A 23,678-nucleotide genomic window follows, 5' to 3' on the forward strand; every position below is an offset into this window, starting at 1 on the left:
ATAAGAAATAAAACTATAGCTTTTAAACTGCAGTATGTAATAGAAAAATACTCTTAAATTACTGATTTCTTTCTTTTCCTCTTTATGCTTCACTTCAGCAAGCTGGCTGTGACCATGTTCTTAACTCAAAGGCAAGGAACGACAAATGTGGAGTGTGTGGTGGGGACAACTCTTCATGCAAAACTTTGGCAGGGACATTCAACGATGCTCAGTATGGTACGTTCCTGCGGCTCATATGACACATCCATTAATAGTTGACTGTGTTGCTATTAAACATACATTATGTCAGCAGCTTCTGCAGACAAATATGCTACTCAGTAAACATAGAGGAGCCAAGACAGACTTCCAATTCCATGTGGTCGCAATGCAGACATGCCTCACAGTCATATTAGACACTGATGTCATGATGGTTATGTTTACACACATGAAGTCAGATTTAAATACATATGCCCTTTTTTTCTAAATTTTGGATACTCATAAGAACAAAGATGTTCTAAAAAACAAAAACGGATTCACACAGAGAGCTCACTCTGTTGTTTATTTAAATAAACACAAAACTGACATAATCCCTTTGAGCTGTCCTGCTTAATGTGGTGCATGCCAAGTGATGATTGCATCCACACCTTTTTAAGTCAGGAAAGTGACACGGAAGAGGCATTAGCGTAAATAGCTCTGGGTGTGACTGTTTACTCTAAGTGTTTGCATCTCTATCCGTCTGCTTTCTTTCTGTACTCTTTTGGCTGTTTGAGGCAAAGAGTTTGAAGACAGTATTGAAGCAAACCAGGAGCTGACGTCAGCCCTGGAAGTCTGGCTTAACCTTAAGAAGGGAAAACAAATGGGAGTACAGCCCAGGCAGGATATCCCTCTCTTCCTGGGTCTGGGCATGTCTTTCTATCATTCTTACTTTTGTTCTTTTCATTTTTACGTCTTTTTGTCTTTATTTAGTCTTCTCCATTATCTATTTTACCAGACTAGAGTGTGCATGTTTGTATATAAGAAGATAAGGACATTTATTGAATTTGAGAATTCTTGCAGAGCTGTTACTAAGTGAATTTGGGGGGTTTGAGCTTAAAGAGGTTAAAACACAAAACTTGCCCACACAGTTACATTAATCGTCAATTGGTCCTGTGTGGAAAACCATCTGGTGTGTCAGGTTAGCAGAGAGAGGCATGTCTGAGGTAAACCCCAGCACTCCCTGAGTGCACTCTGGTTTACTTTTTTCTTTCCTTTCTTAGGGTGTTGTGCTTACTCTTCATTCCTGGGTCCCTCTATGGCAGTGGAGGGGTTGTGTGTGTGGTCAGTTGCTAAGCTGTGGGATCTCTGAAGCTGCTAAAGAATTTTGAAAACCGTGTAGCCTCAGAGGGCAGACAGTGTTGATGGTTTCTAAAGGTGAAACACTTGTGTTTTTATGAGCTCATCCTTTCCCCAGCAGCTTTGGAGGGGATTTGAGTTCACAGCCAAAAACATTTACAGTGAGGTCTGAGGACAGCTGTGAGAGGATTCGATGTTTACTTACACGTTTCTGTTCTTACTATTGTTTATCAATGAAATGTTTGAATTTATGTGACATGGCTCAGTCACAGACAATAAAAATAGGTAGAAATATTAAAAAAGAAGCTTCCTTTCCATTGTGACTGTGACCGACAAAGTAAACATTTTTGTCCCTGCATGTGTGTGTAACAATCTACATAGCTGATGAGAAGCAGATTTATAAACCGAGTGCTGCCCCCGAGTGGCTTAAGGTGTCAGACTAATCGCTTAATAACACTTTTATTTACTTTGGGTGGTTGTCTTTCTTTGCTATCATTTTTTACAAACATCATTAGCTAACATGACACTAGTGTTAATTCCTCTATGTCCTACAGAGAAGTCCAATTTTATTTTCAGGCTTTTATCCTTCAACTTACGAGATTTGTATTTTGTTTATTGGGTTCATATTGCCCCTGTCAAATTTTCATATCTCAATTTCAGTTGTCAACACTTAGCTTTCAGAGGCACCCTCTTTCTCTCACACTCACTTGTTTTCAGTGTTGATCATGGGACAACAGGCACTGTGCAGTAATTACAGACTAAAAAGTAGTCCAGGGAATAATTACATATCCTTTCACGGCCAGGCCTCCGAGACTGAAACAAGGCCTCCTGCAGGTTATTTGAGATGGCGTGAGTCTTTTTTTTTCCTGTATTTTTTCAAGTGTGACATTTGAATCCCTCATGGATGGAACCGGACTTCCTTGACCGAAGTATGGTGTAGCATAGTGAAACTATTATGAAAATCGAGGTGAGATTGTGCACTGCTTTGATTGCAGCCACTTTATTTACCCTTCTGAGACTTCGGAAAAATTGTGCAGCTTCCTGTTCCTTACTCTCTTGTTCTGTGTCCCTTTCTTTTGTTTTGTTTTTTTCTCTCCAGGTTATAACACAGTTGTGCGGATCCCAGCTGGAGCCACCAACATTGATATCAAACAGGTCAGCTACTCCGGAAAACCAGAAGATGACAACTACCTCGGTAAGTGTGCCTTGTATATATCAGCACAGGAATGTGGCTTGAATCAACATGGGCTAAAATTTCACTGTTTCTCAAGAGATTTAATCTGAAATGTATGTAATCCAAACTAATAAGGTGGATTCATTTCGTGTCCTCAGTTTTAACTCACAAAGGTCAATGCTATTATCCTTTACATGACCATTATCCATATGTTACTTGGTGACCTGGAGCTGTAGAGATAGGCATTAACACAAGAGGGTTTGGAGAAACTGATGTCAAACCGTGTTCAGAAATTAATGGAAACTGTCATTTACACTGAGTTTACAGTACATGGAGGAAACGTGGGGGGTGTTGATCCATCTGGGTTGGTTGAAAGTTGGTCAGGAAAGCAAATGGAGTGTCAGCCACTAAGAAAGATAAATGAGGCAGCAATAAGTGCTAATTAGAGGCATGTGGAGCACAGGCTGCATGAAAGCAGATATAAGGGCATAGGGTAAGGTGGACCCACTGAGCCTGCCTGTGCATGTGTGTGCTTGCATTTGAGAAATAACAAGGAGTGCAGAAATAAGCTAATAGAAAAATTAATTTTGCCTGTCTTGGAAGGATGGCTGGCCATTTTTGGTTGGTGTCAGTCAAGTTCAAAATGTTGACAGAAAACACATCTGGCAGTTCGTCATCAGCACACTAGCATGCACCATTTACCACTACTACTGCACTTCAAGCAGGTGGAATTTCTTTTAAATCTGGTTAATAGTTGCAACACTCTGCTAGTGTTGACGCTTCAGCAGATTCAGCTTGTAGAAAGTTTTTCAACAACTTGCACACTGAGGACACAATATCTTTAAAGTTATGGCTTCTTGTTAGACTCTGCAGACACTACCTGCTCAAAGTTCTTTTTCCTCATGCCAGCTTCACAGTGGACACATTACATCTGTATTTCTGTACTCCTGTGCTATGTGCAATTGTTGCATACACAATATTTTCCTTTGGTAATGTCCATGAATAGTATGTCTGTGATGCAACAAAAATAGGCATTGATTAATACTAAAAGCAAGAAAATACAATAAACTAACTGATCTAACTAATCTAGTTCTCTCAACTTTTTTTGACTTAATTAAATGACTTTTTCAAAATGAATCTATTCTTAGGAAAACTTCATTTCCAAGTGTGCTGCGATGTCTCACTACGTCTTTTTGTCCACTGCTCGTACTTTGATATCCTATTTCTGATAAAAACATCTTCTGGTTTACATCAGGTTTAGAAAACATTTCAGCTCCTGGTCTAAGTTCAGTAACTGTGTTATTCTATGATCATTTTTAGGGCATTGTATAATTTTTTCATGCCTGCAAAGTGTCAGTGACAACTAGAGATCATTGTCAATTCTAATTAGCGTGCTGGCATCCAGTAATATGCAGAGTAAAACCTAATCATGTACCATTTTTGGCCAAGCTCTGAGATTGATATCTGCTGCATGTTTGAATGTCTGCAAGTGTTTGTCATAAAGAGGAAGATGCTCATTTTGGCTTATGTTTGTGTATTTGTCTGTATTTGCAGTCAGTGGAGACCCATTGTTTGCATTGCAGTGTCAGTCACTATGGAGTCACTCAGTTTAATTGCATATTAAGTCAATTAACTGCCACCAGTCTTTCCACATATCCTGCACGGCAGTGATGGTTGTGCAAAACAGTGGGTTTGCTACTCAAAGATTGTTAACATATATGCACAGCCTTGAGTGACCACAGACAGAAATAAATGCTATTCTGAGGGTTCATTTTATGACATGCATGACATAAGGCATTCACCCATGTTTGTTGTTATAGCATAACACAACAGTTTTTTTTTTTCCTGACACCACTGTGCACTCTTAAGAAATCCTGACTCCTCATAATACCACATCAGCTCTGTGGAGCAATATTTGTGAATTTTTGCAGAGTCTCTGCAATATTGATAACATATTACACCAGTAAAGCAGTTTGGAAATAAAGTATTTCATCACTTTGCTCTTATGTGGTTATTTTTATCTGTCTGTTTTTTACTCCAGCATTATCTGATAGCCAGTCCAACTTCCTTCTAAATGGGAACTTTGTGGTGGCCATGTTCAAAAGGGAAATCACCTTCAAGGGAATCGTCATTGAGTACAGTGGCTCAGACACAAAGGTTGAACGCATCAATTGCACCGACCGCATTGAGGATGAGCTCGTTCTGCAGGTTTACAGAAGTCTTTTTTTTTTCTTTACTTACACAGTCATTCTTTTATCTGCTTTTTTTCAAATACTAAGCTTCCTAGTTCTGTTTAAAGGGGTTACATCTATGTGTTCGGACACCATTGTTTCCACAGGTCCTGTGTGTGGGAAACCTCTACAACCCAGATGTGCGCTACTCTTTTAACATCCCTATTGAGGAACACAGGGAGCAGTTTTTGTGGGATCCCTCAGGCTCCTGGCTTGAGTGCAGTCGCATCTGTCAGGGTAAGATCTCAGCTCAGCTACCAAAGCTCCGCATTTAAAAACTCCTAAGCCAAAATGTATAGTCACCTCTACAAAAAGGATTAAATTTATTACCAAAAATATGAAATTTATTAAGAATTGTAGTGACCTTCCATCTCATCTTTCATGGAATTTTACTAAGATTATAATTTCTTTTGGCTCCATTAAAAACACACTCACTCATCCTCACCTCCCATAAATGCCTCTTGCATTCTGACCCTAGCCAATCACCTTTACCTTTCATCTTTGCATGGTCCCTAACCCATGTAAACTCTCAAATTTTCTTTGCGGAAGCAAGTTTACAACCTGTGTGTCTGAATGTTTGTGGGGTATGGGACCAACATTGGCAGCATATGCAGTAAGCTGAAGCTGAAGCTGAAGACTTGTTTAAAGTGCTGAAATGTGATGTGAATCTCGTTCTTTGTCATTTGTAGGTGAGCGAAGACGCAAAGCAGCATGCGTTCGTAAAAGCGATCACCTGGAAGTATCGGATCAACGCTGTGAACATTTACCTCGTCCTGTTGCTGTTACTGAGCCATGCAACACTGACTGCGAAGTCAGGTGTGCATTATGCATGGATATACTTACAAAAAAAGCTCCCAAAGCATGCACACGTCCAAACTATTTTTTTGCATTGCCTCTCTCACAGGTGGCATGTTGCTGGAAAGAGCGAGTGTTCGGCTAAGTGTGGCCCAGGCTACCGCAGCCTGGATGTACAGTGTATGAAGTACAGCCTAGCAAAGAGACAGAGCGAGAGGATGGACCCCAGTGCATGCGCCGATATCGCCAAACCTCAAACCAGAGAGTCCTGCCACGGCGATTGTCTGCTAAAGAGCTGGCAGTACAGCGCCTGGTCACAGGTACAGCCAGCTGGAGCAAGGGACTTAAATTTTTCAAGTCTGCTTTCTTAACAAATAAACTCAATTCATTACAGTTCAGATGTAGATATTGTTGCAGAAACTGTATGAAGACAAAATACACAAAGTCATCATTGTGTGTGTTTTTTTATTTTGTGTAGTGCTCTAAGACTTGTGGACGTGGGAGTCGTAGCAGAGAATCTTACTGTATGAACAATCTGGGCCGGCGCTTGGCAGATGGGGAGTGCAGTGAGTACGAGAGGGTGGTTACCGAGACTTGCAATGACCAGCCATGTCCGAAGTGGACTGTCAGCGAATGGAGTGAGGTGGGCCTTCACACACACATACACAGATGCACCGTGCAGTAACCTCTTCATGTAGACTTCAAGAAAAATGATAATACCAGTCCTCAGAATAGCCCAGTTCTAATAGAAATAAACAATGCTAGGTTGTTACTCCTCGACAGGCTTGTGACGCAATGTCAGAGAACTATTTCTATGACCTCATAAGTGTATTTGTGATATTTAAATATACACAAAGGGAAAGTCAAAGCTGAAATATGAGTATCCAGTCTAATTAGGAAAAGTGGAATCTTTGATTTTGGTTTTCTCTCCTCTGTCAAAATCCCACCTATGGTCATTAGTGCTTGGTGACCTGTGGGAAAGGGATGAGGCACCGACAGGTGTCATGCAGCATGGGACCCAGGGAGGAAAAGCTGAACGAGCATTTCTGTGACTCGTCCAGCAAACCGCCTGCTGTAGGAACCTGCGAACTGCCTGAATGCGCATCATGGCAGGTTGGCGTCTGGGGAGCGGTGAGTCCTGCAGGCACACTCGCACAGAAAAGACATAGACAGTGTGTGTGACTGTGAAAATATGTTTTGTTTAGGTCTTTTTAGGACTGTGTGTGTGGTCAAAAAGGGAAAACGTGGCATGTTTGACTGACTCAATAGATTTGAAGTTTGTGTGTGTGTGTAACATGATATATAGGTTACAGAGGAGAGTGCTCTTTGTGACTCCAGCTGCCATTTCCTCCATGCAACTTTCACTTTGCCCTCATATCCTGTAAGACTAAACCTGACCCCCAGTGCGCTCACAAACCCCCACACACACATACAGGCAGACATTCCTCCTCTGCATTCAAGTCTCAAAGTTTCCAACTGGTTCTCGATGGATTTAACTCTGTTAGGGTGAAGCACAAACTGAATGGGACGTGTATGAATGGGTGTCTTTGGCCATTCATAGTATAGTTTATACATACGGGGCTAATTCCCTCCCACACGTGTTTGTATGAAGTCAGATAGTGATATTTATAAAGCTGGAATATATCGAGTCATTATTGCTTGTGTCATTATAATTTGCTGCTCAAATAAACAGATCCTGGCACTTACTCTGCTGTCGTGTTATTGCTAATCGTCATCTGATGGCCATCTGATAGTCTTAATGTTTGAGTTAAGACTGTGGTTTAACATGTGTCTGTGTCCATGTGTGTGTTTGTGTGTGCATGTCATGGTCTAAACCAGAAAAGGATGTCAACAGACAGATAAAGTTTGAGATAAAGCTGTGGTCGACTCTCTTTCTTTGTGTTTATGTGTGTCTGTGTGTTTAATTTTTGTCTTTCAGTGTGCGGTGACTTGTGGCCATGGCTACCAGATGAGAGCTGTGAGATGTGTGTCGGGGGACTACGCTGACGCTGTGGACGACAGAGAGTGTAATGCTGCGGCGAGGCCCAGAGACAGTCAGGTAAAATAAGCAAAAACTGCTCCCACAGACCCCAGACTACTCACATAACAAAACAAGGGTTAAGACATAAAAATCAAGTCATAAAGGATTAAACGGTATAACAGCATAAAACAATGTAAAAACATTGACTGCAAATGGTCTATTCATCGTCTGAAGACATTAAGGAGCATAATTCTGGATCATTAAAATATTTTTTTTCACTAAAATTATCATAAATGTTAAAAGCTCAAAGTGATTTTAAATGATTTCTTACAAGCAAAATCCTCTTAGATCAGCAATTTCAAGCCCTGTTTTTTAAATAAATAGTGCGCTGTATAAGATTGTGATAAAAAATCCAGAATCCAGAAATCCTGGCATCTTCTCATGACCCATCTTTTTTTAAAGATGCATTGAGCATGAGTTGGATTGTCCTATTTAAAAAAAATTGACATTTAAAATAACATTTATAGTTTAAAATCAGTAATGCTGCATCGTGCATGCTCTCATTCTACTCGTTCTTCTCAGTCCTCTAACACTTTGATTGCTGCTGAAAGCTGATGCAACACAGTTATAAATATACCCCATTACAACTTTTTAGATCATGTTGTCATCAAATTCGAAATGACAATATACTTAAAAACAAAAAAAATTGTCTTGATTTTAACCCCTTAACTGCTTCATTTATTTACAATTTTTGAAAACCAAAACAAAAGAAATATTAGAAAAAGACGAGAACATAATCAGGTAAAATTTAATACTAAATAAATTAATAGAAATAAAAATAAATAATCTAGAAATAAAGAACTAAATATAACTACTAACTACTTAAATACTAAAAGTGACTGATAGAATAACCAGATGTAAAGAAATAAAAATAAACAAAGGCCAAAAGTGGATCGATGCAACACTAGGTGTTAAGAGGTTAACATCTGAGGTTGGCTTTAAGCTGTAAAAAAAACAATGAGTTGAAGTCTTAAATAAACTTAAAGAACAGTTTTAGGCAAGTTTTGGTCACTGTGGAAGACAGTGGAAAAAAATAGAGAAGCTAGAAAATACAATAACAAATCAATAGCTTATAACAGACCTAGAATTTAACTTCATTAAACATCAAGTTCACTTTAGCAACATTAGCATGCAACTGAAGTCATGTTTCTTGCCAATGCTACAAATCAATGCCAAAGGCAACTTTCACTTGGCCATGTCCCCTGTTTGGTCTCCATAAACTCTCAAGTCAAACTGCTATCTTTATGTCCAATTTTCACTATTTGTTTGCGATGTTTGTTTGCTGTTAGGTGCTGGTCAAGTGACACTATCAAAGATATGAAATTTCAAATCTCAAAAGTATTTCTCCTTGTCAGATTAAGATTAAATAAATCCCTGTAAAGAAATTGTTTGTATTCAACATTTCTTAAAATAAAATATTAGTTTGAGCAGAATTATTCAAGATGGTCATGATGGGCTGTTATCTAAATGCCAGTACATGTTTAAATGCTCTGCTTTGCAATTACAGAGTTTAAGTCCGTGTTAAAGAAGAAACAAGCCAACTTGACCAGAGTGGTTAAAAAGTATTGCATTAGTAGTCACTCCAGACACAATATCTTAAAATACATTTGTCTGATATAAATTTTATGAGCTTTGTTTTCAAAATTTTGGGTGTGAAAAAAGTGTTTTTTTTTTGAGTACACTCAAAAACTCAAACACCTTTATGCCTCCAGGTGATCTGTATTAGCTGTCAAATTAGGGTTATCTTGATAAGAATAAACAATGACACAAAAAGACATGACAAAAGAAAAACATCTTCAAATATTTTAGCACATTTTTCTTCAAGATTTTTCTTTGACTGGATCTTTGGAACTGAGCGAAGATGCTTGCATACTTTCACCACTTCAGTATAATCTTATAACACTCGTGTGCACCTGAGAGCTCATTTACATGCTGACATGGTTTGCAGGAGTGCGAGATGCCTGCATGTCCATGGGCCTCTCCGGTACAAAGCACACCCCGTCCTGACAACTCTGCGCAGCTGCTGACTCAGTGGAGATATGGCTCCTGGACAGCGGTAAGGAAACACACTGGGTTCAGTGGGTCTCCTTGGACCTCATTCCAATCTGTAGAGCTGACAAAAGCAATGTGGTTTTTGTTAAATGAAAAACAAATTAGTGATCTGCACCATTCATCATTGTGTGTGTGTCTTGCTTGAGGGTAATTTTTTGGGTGAAACTCTGCAGTCGGAATGAAAAGTTAGAATATTGATGGGGAAGTTTATATGAGGGTGTGTCTGTGATTCTGTGTATTTAATGGAGGGAAACTGACGTGTGTGTGTTTACAAAGTTTGAGTTGACATTTAATTTCACTGTATATCCCTGCATTCCTTCAGATAGTGCATACTTTACATGGTTGTGATCCTTTTTGGCATTGTCTTTTGTAAATGCATCTTCAGACTTCACACTCAAACACACACACACACATATGTAGACACACGCAGGCTCCAGTGTCTGAGCCGAGAGGCCTCTCTGTCTCCCTGATAGTTTGCATTGTTACTTGTTGCAAATGAAAACCAGATTCCATCTAAACACTGGTCTACAGTTTCTACGATTGAACCTCATCTGTCAATCTGAAAGTTTGTGCGAGCTCACATGTCAGAGAGGCCAGCGCCAGTGTGGTCCTGCAGACACACACACACACACAGTAAAAGCGCACACAAACACGCATAGCTCCTCGAGCAGTGGAACTGCCATCATCCTGAAAGTGTCATCGATATGAGAGGGATATTAATGCTCTTGTTTGAGCTGGAGCCATTTGATTGCATTAGGTATTCAACCTCTCAGAAATGTTTACTAATCCGTCCTCTGGAGATGGTTAGAGGAAAAAAAAAAAAAAAACACAGAGTTTAAGCAAGTGAAAGATAATCAGGGAGTAATTTCAGGAATCCAGTGACTGCACAGTGAACAGTTTTCTAAACACATTCTATTGTGAAAACAGGCCTGATGGACTAAACTGTGTGGCAGAAATGCACATACATTCTTTGCGGCAGATATAAAGCCATATGTACGTTTGGTTCTGTTCCAATGATCTATCATCTTTACACTGCACACAAACCTGTCCCATTTTTAGCAATGAGTAGATGCAGACACTCTCCTAATTAGTTATTTCTATATAAATATTGTTTAAACTACAAATAATGAGACATGAAAATTAAAGCATTCGAAAAAAAAGAGATGAGTTTGACCAGAATGTGAAATGGAGGCAATCATCAGTGAAGTACAAAATCAGCATCATTATGAGGGAGACACAGATGTACAAAACACAGCATGCTGGCTGTTTTCTGAAACAGCCTTTGGAAGCCTGTAGCAGAGTATGAGCCAATCCAAATACTTGTTCACTTTGTAAAGCCTCATTATAAAAGATCTTCCAAGGACACAGTTAAATTAGAATTTATTACAAAAATTAACAAATTGGAAAAAGTCCAATCATGCCAGGAAATACTCACCTGAACCAGCGTCTGCATCCAGTTCCATTGAAGTTCTGCAAGAAGCACTTGCTGGCTGACTTCTCGTTACCTACAAGCTGAGCTGGTTTCACAAAGTTACTATGGAAAGCCCAAAAATTCTCAATTTTTACAGCTTTTTTCTTATTTTATTTGAAAGTTTTAAGTTTTAAAGCCACTAAAAACAGACTTTGCCTCACAATATAGAAGTGCTATGATTCTAATGCTGCTTGCTGTCTGTTTTAACAGCTACTGTGTGAAGAGAATACTGTTGTTTTGTATGTTCTGTATGTTTTAGAGGTAACTCTACTTTAACACACCTGAATTAAATCAATGGCTTGTTAAGAGGCTGCAAAGAACTTGATGAGGAAGTTTATTAATCTGAATCAGGTGTGGTGGAGTAGGAACATGCAGGGTCGTGGGTCCTGGGGACCTGGACTGAGAAACACTGGTTTAATTTGAAAACTAAAATGCACTTTAATCATATAGCAGTACTTTAAAAAAAAAATGTGTTCAATACATTACTTTAGAATAAATTTTGCACATAAGAATGTGATTAATCATGATAAAGCAGAAAAATCATGCACTTGATCATTATTAAAAAAAATCCTTTGCTCTGCAATAGAGCAGCCAATAGAAACATCTTTTTGGCTAAATCTGTCAGTGACCAAAGTCTTTAGACAAGGGGCAAGATTTTCCAAAACAAAAAAAGCTAACATGAGGTGCACTGATTGAAGACAGAAGTGGAAATATCCTCATGCATGATAGTGAATATATGTTGTTACACTTTTTACATTTTGAAGTATAACCACCAAAACCAACTATAAGCAGACAAAAGCAGTTCTTAGATTTCTCTAAGATTATTTCTTTATATATTTATATCCACCAGTGTTCAGTGTCCTGTGGCAAAGGGAAGCTTGCTCGCTATGTCAGCTGTAGAGATGCCCAAGGAGGAGTTGCTGACGAATCATACTGTGCCCACCTGCCTCGCCCTCCAGAGTTCTCCACCTGCTTTAGCCCCTGTGGCCAATGGCACGTCAGAGAGTGGTCTGCAGTGAGTAAAACAAATAAGTGTGTTTAATATGTCCAGATGTTTTTTTAAACTTGGCTAACAGCAGTCATGCAGTTCATTTTGCCAACAATGTGAAAATCCCCGAACTGCTTTGAACTTGGACCGTTGCTGCATGTTTTGATCTTTGTTTTTCACTGTAAACCATTGATGATGTCACTTAAAGAACCAGTGGTGGGGTACAGCCAGTGAAGATTTACAGTGCCTCTAAATCATCCTGTTTAATTGCCTTTAAAAGCCCATCTTGGAGGAAAACATCATTCTGTCCCTGCTGTAGGTGCGGTTTTAGACTAGTGTAGCCTTGCATATTTTACATCGTGAAGCATTTCATGGAAGCAATCAATGAAAAGAACTCTGCAAACACTTGTTTAGAGGCAGGATAATTCACTACAAACATCTGATTAGAAGAAAAGTCAAGTCAAGTTGTTTGAGTCCAAGTGAAATAGGCCAACTAATACAAGCCAGGAATTCAAACTTAAAGCAAGTGAACACAGAATTAATGTTGAACAAATATGTGATTTAGTTTGTAGAATTAAAGGTTCTGTGCCTTAAAATGTTTTTGTTGTTACCACATAGCAAAAAATCACACATATATCACTGATAAATACACCTCTCCATCAGTGTTTGTGATCAATGTTATTTTAGTCAGGAGATTTTAACCACTGGAACAATCTTCACAAATTTGTGGACGTGTGTCACAGCATAAATAAAAACAAGGAAGAACAAAGGAGTTTGGGGAAATCTAACAAATGTGTTGCTGTTTACAGAAGTGCTTGACCAAAAAAGGGCAATATTTAATGGACAAGTAGTGCAGGATATGGATGTTATGGCCAACACTGCAAAGAGAAACTACTGTCCAGAATAAACATTGCCACCATCTTCAGATTACTTAAGTTTACTTTGACAAGCTAGAAAGGTACTGGAATAAAATGCTTTTCGGTCTTTGGACAGCAAAATAAAGATATCTGTTTTTTTTTTGTGTGTTTGGAGAAAAAGCAATTAGTTTATTTTAGAGTAGAACAACCTTACCCTGTGTCTGGAAAATTCATGGTTTGGGCCTGTTGTGCTGCATGTGTGCTAAGTTGGCTTCATTGTTGGTTTAGTGAGTTCCAAAGGAAAACATGAGGACACCTGATCTAGAAAGACAATGTCATACAACAAGACAACAAAATGTTCATATACTGGGCCACTCACAGCTGAGTACTATCTCAGAAAGCCATCTGCTTCAATATGTAAATGGATTCTCTATATTTATTATTATGACTATCATGAAAATCTGGTTAGTTTTTGGGTTATATTTATAAAAAAAGAAAAATTGATTATTATATAGGCGTGAACAAGGTGTTTCACATTGCTGGTTGCTTATGAAATTAAATTCTCTCTGTTGTATCCTGTGTAACTCACTGCTCCTCTCTCCTCTGACACAGTGTTCAGTGACATGTGGTGTTGGGAGAGCCACCAGACAAGTGGTCTGCTCTAACTACCACCAGCCGGTGGACCAGTCTTTCTGTGACCCGGATGAGAGGCCAGTAACAGAGCAAGAGTGCACCGCTGCACCCTGCCCTTCTGTCTACAAACATCAGCCTATTTACGACCAGCCATATGGATATCCTCAGGATCCAGGACGTCATCCAGGGCACAGCAGCTGGAACGTCCCCTCAGCAGACAACCAGTGGAGGACAGGACCCTGGGGCGCAGTATGTTTGACCTACATAGCCTGTTTAAAGAAGTAGCGGTGTCCAGACGTATTTCGTCCTGGGGCAGAAAGAACTCCAGCATATATACGTGTCAGCTTACAGTCATATTCTTCATTGGCATGCATAAAAGTTAACATTATCTTTATGTATGACCTAGTGGTATGTGGGATCCTGCATTTAACATACAAACTTTGCATGTATAATGTGTTGGTGAGGTCTGTGTGTGTCTGTCTGTAAACACATTCTTGTGAACACAATAATACAGAGGGTGAGGTAGAAAATGTTTTCATTTCCCAGAGCAGAAGGCCATACATGGTAGCAGAGGAGTGTGTGCACAGTATACTGTATGATGCACTGTACATACTAAAATCCACCACAGCAGAGTCCAAATCTTTGACTTATAGGAGAAAAAATATTAATATAATGGCCAGTAGAGGCTTTTGTTGACTTTTCCATTACACACATTGATCTTGTTATCTTTCTTAACCTTGTTTGGTTGCAAGAGTGATGCACGATGGATTGTTCTCTTTCACTTCTAACCTCGTTCTATTTCCTTTTGAGTAATTACCAACTTAGTAACACCAGTGATTTAATGATTTGAAAGAAATTAAGAAAAATTGATTTTTTTTTTATTATAAGTCTATATTTGGTAGAATAACATGCAGAGCTCTTAAAAACACCTTAGTAGTAAAGAAGAAAGAGCAGCCAAACTACATCAAGTTTAACACAAGAGCCACGACAGTATTACAATATAGAAGAATTGGATGTGCACATACAACCCAGAGCCTAATAATTACGAGCCTTGATGCATTAGTGAGACTATTACTGGATAACAATTAAGAGCAATAGCAGCAATTTTCCAAACTTCTTGTGAGGGGAATCTCTGTAGAACTGGGTCAGTTTGGTAAGTTACCAGTGTTAGCTAACAATGACTAAGGCAATGTTCACAGTGCTGTAAACTTAGTATGGCAAAACCAACCAATGACATTTTGCTAGTATTGATACACAAAGCTGGACTTCATACTCAAGAATCAACTGGTATTCTTTTGATTGTAACACATTTATCTGTGTTTTTTTGTGGCACCAGAGATGTAGGAGCAAGACGGAAGGAAGGTAACTAAAGGGAGGCTGGAAGCCAAGCTAGTAATTAGCAACTTCTAAAACCCACCAGAGCCTTTTTTCCATTACAGATACAGCAGTGAAGGCTGGTAAATTCACCAGATGCAACCAGACAGGACAAGCCAACTCCATTAGTTTAGAAAAACTCTAAACTTTTGCTCCTTGTGGAGCTATGATGTGTATATTTATATAAGTTTAATAAATAGACGTCATCATCTTTAAATGTAGTTCACTCCAACATAACTGGAAAAGAAATAGTGCTAGAATACTTTGTATTCCCTCCCACTGCTCCTACATCATGGGAGGACACTGTGAGAGGATGCGCGGCACTAAATGTTCTCACTCCCATTAGCAGAGGGCATAAATCACTACTTGGATGAAGAATGTACAAACTGTCTCCTTCAAGGATGATATGTTCAGTGTTGAACTTCTCTAACTAGCTTTCCATGTTCAGCAGATCATTTTAAACAGAGCAACTGGGTTTGGTTTTGGTGAAACCTATTTAAATTGTGTATAAAAAACTATACATTTTGTGTTAGGATTTTAGTTTTATGAACATCTTAATCTGCTTTGATTGTCTTTTCTTGATTTAAAAACATATTTCCACAAGTGGATGAAAAACTGTTGATCATATGACAACTTTTTAATCATATTTAACTTTTTAGAGGCGGGCCAAGATGTCTTTAAAGTAGGTTTAGTAACAAAACATAACAACAAAAACCTGCAATGACAAATAACATACATGTAGTAGACACAGATTTGATATTTTCTAGGGCTTGTACCCAGAAACTGGATCCAGCTCAGGTGTTTTATTTGATGTGAGTAGGAGAACTGGTCACATAAGAACAAACCTGAGAGTAGCTTATGTCACAGAAAAAAAAAATATATATATATATATATATATAAGCAAAAGACAGTAGATAAACAATAACCAAAGAATTTAAATAAATTAGGGTAATTCAGTGAATAAAAGTACATACTGTGTGTGATCCGCAGTGCTCCAGTACCTGTACAGGGGGCTTTCAGCGGCGAGTGGTGGTCTGTCAGGATGCTGATGGCCGCACTAACAGCTACTGCGATGAGAGGGTCAAACCTGCTGAGTCCAAGAGCTGCGACTCTGGGCCCTGCCCTTTGTGGAACTATGGTGTCTGGGGACAGGTGAGCTTGTATTTTCTGTTAGGAAATAAGCATTTACTTTTTTTTTTCTTAAATTTGGATCACCATGAGCTGCAGCCAACAGCTGCTGCTACTCTTGATGGGTACCTTTTAAGTACAATCAAATATCTATGCACAAATACACATACATGCAGACAAATACTTTTGCATATACACATAAATGCATCACATCAATGATGTGATTGACTCACACCTCTTGTGTTTCCACCCTTTTTGTATGTTATGTTTCCCATCTGTCTCTTTTATGGTCTAAAAAAAGAAAGTTTACTCTACTTTAATTCCTTAAATGAGGCTGTTCTTCTGTCCTATACATAAAACATAGAGGTTTAATAGACATGAAAAACAGGTACTGAAGTTAAGTAAATAGATGAATAATAACACAGCATTATACAGTTTGTCACTATTTCTTTGACAGAAGCTATATTTAAATGCAGAAAGTGTGTTTGAAAGGTAAACCCTTACTGCTTAGTTACATCATTAGCATGTGTAAGCACCTCTGTAAAAACAGAAGGTTTGGCAGGTTGCTGGTCTGAAGTATTCAGATGTATATTAACATAATACCAAGGAGAAACAATGTCAGAAATGACCTTAGAGGAGCAACTTGTAATCTGGGAAGGGTTAAAAGGTAATTTCTAAAACTTTGTAAATGAAAGAGGGTGTGCTCTGTTATTCACATGTTTGTATACTCAGAAAAGTATAATTCTCTTCCAAATTCTCAGGTCAGCTCAGAAAGTCAGTAAAATAATTCTTAATGGAACATTTTGTTTGCTATTTCCCTTAGTGTACCCAGACCTGTGGTGGAGGAAGGAGGACTCGCTTCGTGGTATGTCAAAGGCCCAATGGACAGAGGCTCAATGACAACAACTGTGACATCCTGGACAAGCCACCTGACATGGAGCAGTGTAATCTGCATCCCTGCCCGGGCTCTACCTCCTGGCATCGGCAACCATGGAAGCCGGTACGATAGTACTAACTCATTTCCAACACTTCTCTTCTTTGCTACGGGTGCGTCACTGTGAGTAGACATGGTGTGTTAACATTACTTCAGACATGTGTACTGAGTTTTCTTTAAGCCTGAAACTGTAGGAGATTGTGAAGTAAATGCTGGATATAGCAAACACCGCTGGTGACTAGCCAGATCCAGCCCACCCAGATGGGCCCTGCAGTGGCATGGTGCTGATTTTTGATTCACAAAAACAATGCTGCTCCACCTAGAAGATCATTAAAAACACACGGATCTCATTTTGAGTCAAGGCTCCAAATTAAGACCTATAAACCAGGACAGTGTTGTCCAACAGTGCCATATATTTATGGAGACATAGCTCTGGAAAATATTTATTTTATATATGAGGCGTGAAGTTATTGATCTTTGCTGTTATTGCTGTCTTCACCCTGTATCTGCAGTACACAAGTGTATATTTGTGTATAAGAGTTAATATTATGACCTTTATTGAACAGCGAACAAAACCTGTTGATGTATTTTGTATGTATCTTTGTACAGTATGACTATATTTTTCAAGTAGTTTTTTTGTTACTGAATATTTAATATTTTACTGGTGCTTTCACAGTCAGATTTCTCTTTATGAGTAAATACAGTCTGTACAGAGGAAAATATTTTCAAGATATGTTTTCATCCTTATTTTTGTTTGTAATTGTGCCTACGTCAAATTTCTAATGGCTTCATCTCCATTAGGTCATGTGATCTAAAGTTATCGACATATTCACATTCAAATGCATTCCATGCCATGCAACAAAGGATTAAAACATATCCTTAAGATGAATATTCAAGGGCTAATAAAGGTTATGTACGTTTAAATGTAAAATTGTTTTTTTAAAAAAGCATTATAGAGAAGATATTTCTTTGTTATTCAAGAAATTATGTGTATGAAGTAGTCTATTCCATAGGAGATAGATTACAGGCTGAATTATTCTCCAACACCTTTCTACATCTAGTAGATTTTTTGTACTTTTTTTATGCCGTAAAGCCATTGGGCATGAGCCATTTTTTCTGTTACAAGAAACAAAATACAATAGATTGTCTTAACCAGGGATCTCAAACTCTGGTCCTTGATGGCCACAGTCCTGCAGTGTTTAGATGTTCTGCTCCAACACACCTGAGTTAAATGAACTGGATCCAATGTCTAGTTGTTAAGGTCTGCACAATGATCCATTGATTTCAGTCAGGAGTGCTGAAGCTGGGAAACATCTAAAACGTACAGTACAGTGACCCTCGAGAGCCGGAGTTTGACATCCGTGGTCTAACAGTTCATCTGCTATTTGAGGCGATCGTGATGGTAGGCACTTTAAATTCATAAACAAGCCCAGCAGCTTTAAACCCGCAAATTCTTGTCATGTTGTGGTGCTTTTGTTATAGTAAGGTGCTATTAAATCAAACATGAATGATAAATTATCTTGTGAAGATACTTTTGTTTTCCATTACATTTTAAAGCATAGATTTATTTATCATGTGTAATTGTAGTGCAGTTCAGTGCAGCGCAGCTTGTTAAACAAATGTATCGGAGCACTAAATCAAAACTGATTTCCTCTTTTATCATTGCCCATAAAACAATCCTAAACACACGAATACCTCCTTTTTTCAAAAAGTCATCTTCAGTTATTGCTGTTTTTTTTTCCTTTTTCTGAAGGATTTCTCTCTCTCTCTCTCCTTTTGTTTTATAAATGAATTTTATTTGTTTACAATATATTATTAATTTTTACGGCCTTTATATTTTGTTCCATTTTAGACTAATGCAACACTTTACTTGAATTATTTTTCATTTTAAACATGACACTTGATCCATTCTGGTTTTTTTGTTTAGTATGAAGTCATGTGACCTTACTTATAAGACATGCTGAAATAAACTGAATTAAGTGCATATTGGGGTTAAAAAAAAACAAAAAAACATTTGATTTTCTTTGAGATAGACATGATAATTGTCTGAAATAATGATAATATTGTACATTTATATGTTTTTTAAAATCAAAGAACACCTAAACACAATGTTATAAAAGAAGGAAACAAGCTTTAACACTTTGTCTTACCAGGATTTGTCCGTGCACTGTGAGTTTATATTTTTGCATGCAACTAACAACACTTCTGGTCACACTTTCCCTGAAGATATCCAAAAGACTGGAATTGTCATAGAAACAGCAGTGGGACACTGTTATTCATTGTGGTGGTTAGTTAATTTAAACAGATACAACAAGACCAACTTACCCAGCTAAACACAGAACTTTTGCCATATACAGTCGTAGTATGCTCTGAACTTTACTTTGCAGAACTGGACTCCTTCAAACAATTAATAACCCACTTTAGCCTGTCACATGTAAGCACCCTGAATTACATTTGGATTAAGGCAACACGAAATGATCACGACACATATTTCAGGTGAAGTGTTGCAGCTGGCTCTGTGTTTATGTCGGAGTTCTCCCCAGTGAGGATGTCTACAGTCTCCCTTTTTGTGTTTTTGCTTCCCCCCCTGTTTGTGTGAAGACTTCCACTACAACCAAGACTCCTCAGCCATGGCAGTTTCATTCCCACTCCCTCTTTTCGTCTAACCTTGTGGTGCAAAGTTGCACAAACTTAAGGAGGCAACTCTGTTTTTTTCTTTGTTTGTTTTTTTTTTTCAGATTTTGGTTGGTTGTTCTTTTTGCTATTTATTTAATTCACATGCAAAAATACTAAAATATGTTGAATTAGCTTTTTTCCCATTGTAAATACTATTAAAGAAACATAACTGAAATTTGTGTTGTTTCTCAGTGCAATATTTTACTGAAACAAAATACAAAACTGTACCTTGATAAACTTGACTTTGTTCTTCAAACTCTAGAGAAAGGATAAAAAGCTAAAAAGCTATGGCTAATTGGATGCAACAGTACAGATGGACAAACAACTTGGTGAAACTTCAAATATATAGTTTAGGGCAACATTTTATTCTTTTACTTTTAAAGTAGTAGTACTTTAATACCATGTGCATGCAATAAATATGGAGCACTTGGACGTGTAAGTAGGTGAGGTGATGCAAACACCTCATGGAAAGACTTGATTTGTTGGTCATTATGGTTGTTTTGGTATTTGACCCTCAATTGACTTCACTCGTCTCTTGCTTTACCACTTAAAATAATTCAGTCTTTGGGGACGTACTTAAAATCAGCTTCTATAGTAACTGTAGTGCTTCACGTACCCCTGCATGTCATAGTGTGAAAACACCACAGGACTTTTCCTTTTACAAGTTTTACCATTTAATTTTGTAATCTCCCCTGGGAAAACAGACACAGTCCAAATCAAACACTGGGGCTGGGTGGTACATCTGTTTACCATTGCATTAATAGAGCTCTCTGTAATGCATTTGGCAGGAGACCGACAGAGACTTACTTTATTTACTACAACAATAATTAGTATTAATTCTGGTTGGCAAAGGCTGTTTAGTTGAGGGGATCCAAAAGCAAGACTTGGAAAACCCCATTATATAGCAGAAAGTTATAATCTTTAATCTTGATGTAAAATCAAAAAGTGGAAATCCAATTAAATTTAAACTATTTACAACGAAATTTACCAGTGGACTCACAGTAACAAAAATGATCATATTCTGTTGATTAATAAACCTAAAACATTACGTGAAGTGACATATTTTCAAGAAATAATACACATCCTCTTTTGCAGCAACTAACAAATGATAAGCCTGACAAAACTTAGCACAGAAATCTGTTGTTTCACCCTTTGGTATAAATAACGTTAGTTGAAGGAATGCTGTAAATGGTACCAACATGATAAAATTATATATCAAATATGTTTTTCTTCCACTTCTCTAATTGTCTCCAGGCCCCATTATTACAGTTTTATGACTACTCTTTGCATTGTATTTTACTAAGGCTAAAATTTGTAGTGTCTTCATGCTGTCAGTAACAGCGACTAAACATAATACTGTCCAACAAATGGTTACAGATGGATTTTCTGATGGACTAAATGGACAAACATTAACAAATAGACTGTCTGGCTAATCTATGAATGAAGAGATTGTCTGCAAAATAATTACCCATTTTTTATTTTATTTTTAATTTTGATCTTGCTTTTATGAACTGAAAACTAATATTCAGAAATATATATTCATTTTTTATGACATCATCAAAACATACATGTCATGCATGAAAATAAAGAGAAGACACGAAGCAATTATTGTATTTATTGCACAAATTAAGGATTATAGACACAAAGTTCAGGTAAAGCATCAGGAAATCATCATTAACTAATTGTAATTACCTTAAAAGCAGCATCAGTGTCAACCAACAAAGCAGCTGTGTTTTAAAAATGGTCAACCAAGGCGCCACTTTTGTAATTTATGTCTGTTTGTTGCTAACAAAAACATACCATTTCCTGTGAAGTGTGGGTTTCCCATGGAGGGGGGTGGCAGTGGAGCTTCTGCAAGCTAATCATGGCGCTACAAATGAAATCCACATGCACACCACTGACATGCTTGACTTTGGCTTGAAGGCATTGGGCAGGAACATTCTCCAATCCTATCACCTCGGGGTCACTTGTTTGTGACATCATTGGACTCGTGTTTCCTGATCATGCCCATATGTCAGTCGTGTGTGAGCATGCTTGAAGGTCCCTCCCATAGCTCACAAGCATAAGATCTTGTTGTGGCTTTAATTTAAATCTGCGTTGGTAGATAAGGTTTCATTTTAGACTTTAGTAGAAAGCAAAACAGTCCTGTGGCCTACAGATTTTGGCAAATCATGAGAAAATTGGGAGGCAGAAAACCAGATGCGATGAGATGTTATCTGAAGATTCAAAGTATTTGGATTACAGCATGACTTTTACATCAGGGATGGAAGTCCTGCTAGGACAAGCAGTTGGAAAACATAAAGAAAAGTTTGACATATTTCACACCAACATGTAGATTTTATCACGGCACTCATATTAACATTCTTATAATTTGGCTTAATTACCAGATAAATGACTGTGTTAAGGTATATAGAAATAAATTAGAAGGGGAGCTTTTTGCTGAAGTGAGGGGTTAGATGTTGTTTTGAGGGTGATTAGGAGCAGATGCTATAAGACAAAATGAAAAAAGACAAGGCACCAAAGTCTGGAAGCATTTAGTTTGGGCTGTTCCAGGCCCACTGAATGACAGAGGGCATGGCCTCGTTTCGACACAGGTAGAAAGTGTCTGCTTTACCACAACCCGTTGGTTTATTATTGAAGAGTAATTTTTAGTCCTCACAAGTCACTTAGCCCATAGGCCTATAGCCTAGTCCTCTCACATGAGGCTATTAGTTCAGTCTTTATAGGGCCCTGTCTTGTATGGACCTGTCTGTGCCATCAAGTGCATGAAATGAGTTTGTGGTAGCTTTTCCTCTTCTTTATGGGAGATGAATTTGGGTGTTCAAGCTAATGCCCACAAAGGAGGTATAATTGTTCTGAGGCTGCTGATGTGTGATTTCTTATCATCTTTAGATGTCAGTATGTTTTCCGTCAGAGATTAAACTGTACTCACACCATATTGTTTGACTGAATGTGTTGTACTTTCCATGTGACTTGGCTACCTGTCAGGTCTGTTTCTACTTGTTCATCGTCAAAGTCAGCAGGGCCACTGGCCCACAGATGTGAGAAAATTCCAGTCTGTCAAACTTTGCCCAATGCACTATTTATCAAAGTTACTTCGTCAGACCCTGAAGGACACACAAAGGCATTTTTTGACATAGACCTTTACAATATTAATGGGTGTATCAAAACTGTGGCTTCAGTGTCTCAGCAACCTTAAATAAAGACAATAACACAAAATGTGTGAATACAACTAATTTATTTGTTAGCCTAAAGGGATTTTTTTCTTTGATATGAGATCACTTAAAGGTCCCATATTATACACTTTATTCCCAATCTGAGACCATTCATTAATATCTAAATGAAATATTTCCGCCATGGTATGGACAAATCGACCCTCAGTTTGAGTGCAGCGGCTTCTCTTCACCTCCCTCATTTTAGCAGCTTCAGAAATGTGCCGTTTATGGTGGGCGGAACCCTGGTGGAGCAGCTCAGCTGTTGGCTCCGCCCATCGCATCGCCCGTCATGAGGTGATTGACAGGTTAGGCCTTAGCGGTTACTAGACGCTGATTACAGCGTAGTGAAGGATAAACAAACGCCGGAACACCGGAACCCATTCCTGAAGAAGTTCGAGCAAGAAGACTAACAGTACTGCTCTTACCTCTCCAGCTGTGTCACGGACAGTTGGTATTGAACCTGGCTTCAGCTTCAAACGGTTGGCGAAGCCTGCTTTCCATGCACCCATGTTGTGGAAACAGTCCTCTTTGAAATGCTGGCCACAGACATGCAAAACCTTTGGAAGTTTTCCGGGTACATTTCCTCCAAAAATAAAATTAATCCACTCAGTCCTCGTGGGTTCAGTGGATGGAAGTAAAAAAACGTTTTCGTGTTCATTTATGCAGCCACAAACAGAACAGTGCTTCTGTCGCTTAGCCATGCCCGCTAACGAGGGTTGCCGAAGAGGGAAAAACACTGGGCGCTAGGTGATTTTTAGAGGGCGGGCTTTGAGAGCCGGTAGACGGGTCCATCGCTCT

General features: G+C 38.4%; 1 protein-coding gene across 2 annotated transcripts in view; it reads left to right on the forward strand.

Annotated features, from left to right (window-relative positions):
* Positions 1 to 23,678, forward strand: part of LOC121647811 (A disintegrin and metalloproteinase with thrombospondin motifs 20-like) — an 89,750-nt gene that overhangs the window by 47,152 nt on the left and 18,920 nt on the right. For both annotated transcript variants that reach the window (XM_041997517.1, XM_041997518.1), the window contains 14 exons: positions 99 to 216; positions 2,411 to 2,506; positions 4,527 to 4,693; positions 4,824 to 4,953; positions 5,406 to 5,532; positions 5,621 to 5,831; positions 5,990 to 6,154; positions 6,472 to 6,642; positions 7,451 to 7,570; positions 9,501 to 9,608; positions 11,926 to 12,090; positions 13,533 to 13,802; positions 15,918 to 16,079; positions 16,879 to 17,055. In XM_041997517.1, the coding sequence (XP_041853451.1) occupies positions 99 to 216; positions 2,411 to 2,506; positions 4,527 to 4,693; positions 4,824 to 4,953; positions 5,406 to 5,532; positions 5,621 to 5,831; positions 5,990 to 6,154; positions 6,472 to 6,642; positions 7,451 to 7,570; positions 9,501 to 9,608; positions 11,926 to 12,090; positions 13,533 to 13,802; positions 15,918 to 16,079; positions 16,879 to 17,055 (2,187 nt within the window). The remainder of the gene's footprint in view (positions 1 to 98; positions 217 to 2,410; positions 2,507 to 4,526; positions 4,694 to 4,823; positions 4,954 to 5,405; positions 5,533 to 5,620; positions 5,832 to 5,989; positions 6,155 to 6,471; positions 6,643 to 7,450; positions 7,571 to 9,500; positions 9,609 to 11,925; positions 12,091 to 13,532; positions 13,803 to 15,917; positions 16,080 to 16,878; positions 17,056 to 23,678) is intronic.

Source organism: Melanotaenia boesemani, chromosome 10, assembly GCF_017639745.1.
Source record: "Melanotaenia boesemani isolate fMelBoe1 chromosome 10, fMelBoe1.pri, whole genome shotgun sequence".
Classification (NCBI taxonomy): Eukaryota; Metazoa; Chordata; class Actinopteri; order Atheriniformes; family Melanotaeniidae; genus Melanotaenia; species Melanotaenia boesemani.